The 6,118-nt window shown below is 62.1% G+C and overlaps 1 protein-coding gene across 2 annotated transcripts in view; it reads right to left on the bottom strand.

Moving 5' to 3' along the window:
* Positions 1–2,679: 2,679 nt before the first annotated feature.
* The window catches only part of TBC1D16 (TBC1 domain family member 16), a 69,167-nt gene continuing 65,728 nt past the window's right edge, over positions 2,680–6,118 (bottom strand). Inside the window, exons 12-13 of one of the 2 annotated variants that reach the window (XM_006145681.3) lie at positions 4,063–4,148; positions 2,680–3,942 (exon numbers count right to left, since the gene is read on the bottom strand). In XM_006145681.3, the coding sequence (XP_006145743.1) occupies positions 3,912–3,942; positions 4,063–4,148 (117 nt within the window). In that variant the 3' untranslated portion in view covers positions 2,680–3,911. Of the gene's footprint in view, positions 3,943–4,062; positions 4,149–6,118 lie in introns of those variants that run through there. The other variant, XM_006145678.3, reaches the window with a different exon arrangement.

Raw genomic sequence — 6,118 nt, 5'->3', positions numbered from 1 at the left:
TCGCCGTGTCCGCCCCGCTCTCGCCGTGTTCTGACTGGCTGCAGGTGGGAGGTGGAGTCAGCTGCTTGCCTAGTCCCCACCCACCCCAGGGACCTGGTATTCTTTTGAGGCTGGAGATGGTCTTGTCTTTGCTGCTGGAGGAGGGCTAGGGACACAAGGCGTGTTTGATCAGGTTTTCCAAGGACACCACGTTATTGTACAGGGACAGACAGATGAGGGGCCCCTGCGGGTGGTGCCTGGAGAGCGGTAGGGCAGGGTGGGTGAGGCTGGGTGAGGGTGGAGGGGATGGAGCCTGCTGCTGCCTGGGCAGGTGGGTGGCTGGGTGTGGGGTTTCACTCCCTCCTTCCAGGGCTGTCTGCCTCTGGAGTCCAGCCGTGCTTCCTGGCGAGCGACAGCTTGCACGTGTCCTTTTAATTAGATTCTCCCAAATTCCCTGTCACAGTTATTACTATTTATCTGGAGCACACCTGATATGATTAGACCCATGGGCCCAGGAGGGATGGGGGCTCCTGCTACCCCTTTGCTCCGACTCCTCCCACCATCAGCTTCTTCCTGAGGCACGAGGAGGCTCCGAGGCCCGTGAGGCCAGCAGGCAGGATCGCACATGCGGAGAAGAGGCCCGCGGGGTATGGAACCAAAGGAAACAGCAACAAAGCCCCTTGGGCAGAAAATGGGGTGGACAGGCAGGCAGCCCTTCCAGGACTATCGTAGATGTGAGACCCCCTGTGCCACAGGCCCCCATCTGCACCCCGGGCTGTCCTGCTCCCCCACTGCAGACCAGCTCCTGGCGAGACGCAGGCTCAACCCCGCCACGGCTCAGGTGTCAGGGTAGGCTGGGTCCAGCCAGGACTGGGCAGGGCAAGGTGCCTCATTTTCTGCTAAGGCTCCCTCTGCCAGGCAGGCTCCAACTCAAAACTGCAGGACTCACTTTCTGGAAGGGCATGGGGTGGTCCCAGGGCTGTCTGGGCATGGGCCGTCTCTCAGCGCCATCTGTGGCTGGGGCAGGTCGGGGTTAGGATGACCTTCTCTGGCATACCAAGCGGGTGTCCCTTTAATCAAAACCATGGTTGGCCACACTCTAGGGGCCGGCAGACCTTGGAGTTCTGGGTCGGCCCCACATCCATGATGGCAGGGGCGTCTGCACAGAGACGCAGAGACCAGGCCAGCTCGGTGAAGCAGCAGCTGAATTCCAGGCCCTGGAGCCTGTTCAAGGGCCAGGGACCTCTGGGGGCTGCTGTGGCAGCCGCACTTGTTCCAGAGGGTGGAGGGGATGAGACTCTCAAATCTGCAGGATCCGTGAGGGGGTTGATGGCCACTGCGGGGGGAGGTGGGGAGAGGAGGAGGAAGCTGCAGCCTTGGGGAGCTCACAGACTTAGGGTGCCATCCCACCCGTGGGGCAGCTCCTCCTCCAACCCGACCAACCACTCCCTCGAAGCAGGTGTCTGGGTCTCAGCCGCCCTCTGCCATAGTACGGCTTGTGCATTTCAGGCCAAATCTGGAAGAGCCAGGGTCTCTGTCCCCCGCCCCCCCAGGAATTGTCCTCACCCTATCTGCCTGTATACCCAACACCCCCACCCCGTCTTGGGCCGCTGTGGACCTGCAGGTTCTCACGGTCGCGTGGCCCAGTCAGGCAGAAAGCCCCTGCATAGGGGAAACCCCGCCTAAATGTCAGTCAGCAGGCGCTGGGGCTTTACGGAAAACCAGGAGGTGCTGGGTTTTGGAGAGAGGCTGGACAAGCCCCGGGGAGTCTTCCACCTGCACTGCCTTGGGGCGCAAGAGTCAGCCTGCTGCTGTGGAGACGTGGGGACCTCGGAGCTGGGCCCCTCCCTGGGGCTGGGGCTTCATTTCTAGTCTGGCGGCCTCGACAGGACCAGGCAGAGCAGAAGGTGAAGGCAGAGGGTTGGAAATGGTGCCCCCCCACCTTGTAATCCCTGAGGGGTGCCTCTGCTGGTGATTTCCGGGGAGGATCAGAGCTCCCCCAGCCTGCAGGCTCCGCTGGGGCTAACTCAGAAGCTGCCTGCCCACCCTAAAGCATGTCCTGAGCCTGCATGGTCCTCAGGCCAGGCTGAGGGGGGGTCCCCCCCATAGGACAGCGTCGGCGACTGCAGGTGGGCTGTCCTCACAAGGCCGCGCCCTCCCCGGTTCTCCCACCGAGAAAGTGAGCAGCTGGCAGGCGCCCTCTTCGTGGTCCTTGGTCCCACCAACCGTCTCTCAGTCTGTATTTTAGAAAGGCCTCATCCTTTACTCTGGGCACCTTTCCAGTCACTTCGGCGTCACCCTGTAGGGGTGTCCAGGAAGTGCCTACAGTCCTCCCAAGTGCTGATGTCCCACCCAGGACTTTCTGGCCCTTCCCCACTGCCATACTCCACCGTGAGATCTGAAACAGCTGGACCACGCGCCCACTCACGCCGGGTAGCAGCACGGGGGCCCCTGGGGTCTTTCTCTGCTGCGCTCATTCATGGCCGAGAATCAGTGGACTTTGTCAGTAAACCCCTTCCCCGGGCCTGTGTGCCTCCTGCTGAGGGGCCTCTACCTGCTCGTTCCCTGAGGAGCCAGCTGCCACACCCCACCGGGACACTGACAACTACACCACCCTGATCAGCATCCAAACATCAGTTCAGAAAACCAAGTCACCCTCCCTGGTGACTCCGAATATGGAGCGCTCTCTCGGATGTAGGAGAGCTGGTGGCATCGGACCTGTCGAGGCAGATTTCTTTCCTATTCGAAGACTGACGGGCATATTTCAAATCGCCTTGCGTAATTACATGGTACACGCCCCAGGAGCTCAGAGACCTGGTTCTCCCAAGAGGCAGAGAGGACTGTGGGTGGGGAGGGGAGGTAAGGAAGAGCTGTCACTTTTGACGTATCAGATGCCAGAGTCTGAACCTCGCCCACGAGGTCACGCATGGGGGTCTTGTGCACCGCAGGTGTGAGTGGCGGGGGTCCGGGAGGGCAGCTGCACATCAGACCGGAGGAGGGGCTGGCTCTAGGATGTTTGGGAGTGAGAATGTGGAGGGTCCCCTTGCTGGGACAGGGCGGGTTCCAACGACGAGGGCTCAGGCCATGAAGGGCCAGGAGCAGACCCCTACCCTGCGTGTGAGTCTGGGGCGGGTGGCAGCAGAGGGATGCCACAGCTGAGCCTGCCCTGGACCGACAGGGTGTGCCAGCTTCAGTCCGACTGGGAGCAAACAGGGTGAGTGACATTCTCGCTCACCTGCCTTCAGAGTGAGGCACACCGTGGAGAAGAGAGGGAGCCCCAGGCTGCTCAGAGGCTGGGGTGTAGTGTTTGTGAGACCCTGGGGGCCATGGGCCAGCTCTGCTCACTGGACCTTTGCAGGGTACACACATGCCACCCTGAAACCGAGCACCCTGCTGTTCTCCCTGGGGCAAGCGTGGTCCCGGTGCTCATCCTGCCCTGGGCCGGTCAAGGCTCACCGCATGCTCGTCACCCGAACAGATGTCGTGGGAACCCCCTGGGCCGAGCAGGGCTGCGAACAGGGTGTTGTCCCTGAACAGGCCCAGAGAATTCCCCTGGGCACCCCTGCCACCGAGTCAGGCTCACGGCTGAGCTGGTTGCAGGGCACAGCCCCACCCGGGCTTTCTGGGGGCTGCCCTGCGGAGTCTGGCTTGCCCAGTGGCATGTCCCCTTGGCTGGGCACTGCTGACTACATGGTTGTTACTATGGAAACTGGAATAAGTCCCGTCTGGACATTCCCAGTGAGCCAGCTGTGTGACAGGTTTAAAGGGCTCTGTGTGGGAACAGGTCCAGTCTGGCTTCAGTGAGGGTCACACTGGGCCTTGTCCCCCGCAGGGCTGACCTGAGCTGGGCTGTGTTCTGCACAAGCCCGCAGCGGCTTGTCTCCACGGGCTGGGGTTCTCGGTGTTCGTGGTGGGCAGCTGGCTCCCAGGCTTTACGGGGAAGCAGCCCTTGTCCTCTGGCTCCTGTGTGGACAAAGGTTCTTTAAATGGAGCCACCAGCCACAGACCCATCCATGCAGCTGCTGCCCCTGGGCCAAGAAACACTGGTTCTGGCTCCTAGGTCGAGGGAGGGCTGTAACCCACCAGAGCCGGCCTGCGGCACTGCCCTGAGAGAGGCATCGTCCACAAGCCGGGAAGCAGAGATGAGGCGTGCAGATGCCCAGGCAAGTCTAGGGATGGAAAGACGGAAGAGCAGCTCAGAACTCAGAAAGGCACTGCGGGGAAGGGCCTGGGGCCGCCTCTCCAACTGCTCCAGGAACACTGGGATTGACCTGCCCGGTCCGGCCCCCTCTGCCCACCTTCCCGTGGCCCAGGCCTGCCAAGGTCAAAGTCACGGCGTTTGCCTCCTTAAGGAAGTTCACAAACACCATTTGGGCTTCTAAATCAGAGCCCACGGCCGAGTCCCAAACACGGTCTGTCTCAGACCCTGGGGCGGACCCGGGCCTTCTGCCGAGCTGGACCCTGTGCGTGTCCGTGGGCTTGCCGGACCTCTGTCATCACAGGGCCTGAAGTTGCCCTCTCCTCCTCTGAGTGTTGGCTGCCACGTGCCCACCCCAGCTCCTCCCTGTGGCCCCACTCCAGCTCCCTGTCGCTCTCTCTCCTCCCCACCCCCAAAGAGCCCCGAGGCCAGTGGGCTGGAAGTGTGGGTGGGCTTCCCCTGATCCTCACGGGCCCACCCTCGAGTGCAGCGGGGGCCTGCCCCACTTGGACTGAGCAAAGCCCTGGCCGGCTCCTGTCAGACGTGGTCTTCTTCGTTCTGTAGAATTCATGAGCACCAGGAGCATGGCTAGGCTGTGGCTAGTGGGGTCGTGGCGATCGGTCCTGGGCCTGACGCGTGGCGAGTGTATTTAAAGAGAGAAACAAAACGCAGCGAGTGAGTCACTCTGCTGACATCAGTGATGTAATGGGGGTTCCACCAACCGTCCCATGAGTAACAGAAAACTGCCCCCCGCCCCAAGAGCATGTGAAGATGCTCCGTGCCGACCGGACAGGGCAGCGCGGAGCTAAGAGGCGGGGGCTGCGGGCTGCTCGCGCCGTGGGCTCTGCGCCGGGAGCTGCGGGAGGCTCCTTCCCTGCGTCTCAAGCTCCAGCCAGGGGGCCAGAGTCCTCAGGGATTCCAAGCTGTGGGACATCCTGCTGGGCACACGCCACACGGCTTGCACGTGTCTCGTGGTTGGTTCTGTTTGTGGGGAGAGTGGAGTGGCATGGAGTAGGCTTCACAGAAGAGGCACAGAGGCTCACGCCAGCCCACACGCAGGAGATGGTGCGTGGAGGGCACGGGCTTGCCGACTCCGACGCAGGGCGGCGTCTCATCAGAGCTCACGCGGCCTGTGGTCAATGCTGCTGAAGGCTAAGGGCGGTGGACTCTTCCCTGAGTGGCAGGTGAGGGGACTCCACAAATAGTTCACATGAAAACAGCCCACGGCAGTCCTGTGTGGCCGCGTGGGTGGGCATCATCATTCTCATCTTACAGATGAGGAAACCGAGGCTGGGAGAGGCAGGCCACATGCCTGGGGAGGCAGCACAGGGCCAGGGCCCCAACCCTGGCATAAGGGCTCTCCTCAGCTCCCTTCCGGTCTCAGAAACTTTGGGGAAAATTAGCTTTTTAACTTGGGGGTGGCTCCCTGAGCCTTGCAGCCTGGTTTAAACTCAGGGCTGACAAGATCCTGGGGTTCCTTACTCCCTGGGGGCTCCAGGAATGGGGTGGGCAGTATCCTGGCTCTCCTCTGGGCCAGTCATACCCCTGCACAGGGTACCAGGCCTTCCTCTCCCAGCACAGGGAGTTTTCCCGGAGGCCACCCTCTTCCTTCCTCGGGGACAGGTGGCCTTGGGGCGTCTGCAGGGTAGACACAGAAGGTGCTTCCTTCTTGGGGTCCATGAGCCTGGATGTCCTGCCCCTGCCCCCAGGGAGAAGGGGTGCTGGGACACACGAGGCTTCTGGAGCACACGGCCAAGCGCGGGGACTGCCCCCCCCCCCCGTTATTTTTGCCAAACAAGCAGAGACGGACTGGCTCGCGCCTGGGGTCTGCAGTCTTCACCCCATCTCCTCGTCCTCACGCCCTGTTCTCAGTGCTACCCACGAAGGCCAGAAACAGGCAGCTGCCACGGGCCACCCCGCTGAGGGGGGCCCCCCTCAGAA

This window comes from Tupaia chinensis, unplaced genomic scaffold, assembly GCF_000334495.1.
Source record: "Tupaia chinensis unplaced genomic scaffold, TupChi_1.0 Scaffold000159_1, whole genome shotgun sequence".
In the NCBI taxonomy this organism is placed as follows: Eukaryota; Metazoa; Chordata; class Mammalia; order Scandentia; family Tupaiidae; genus Tupaia; species Tupaia belangeri.
The sequence above is the reverse complement of the archived record's forward strand: the minus strand, read 5'-3'. Positions and strand labels throughout refer to the sequence as shown.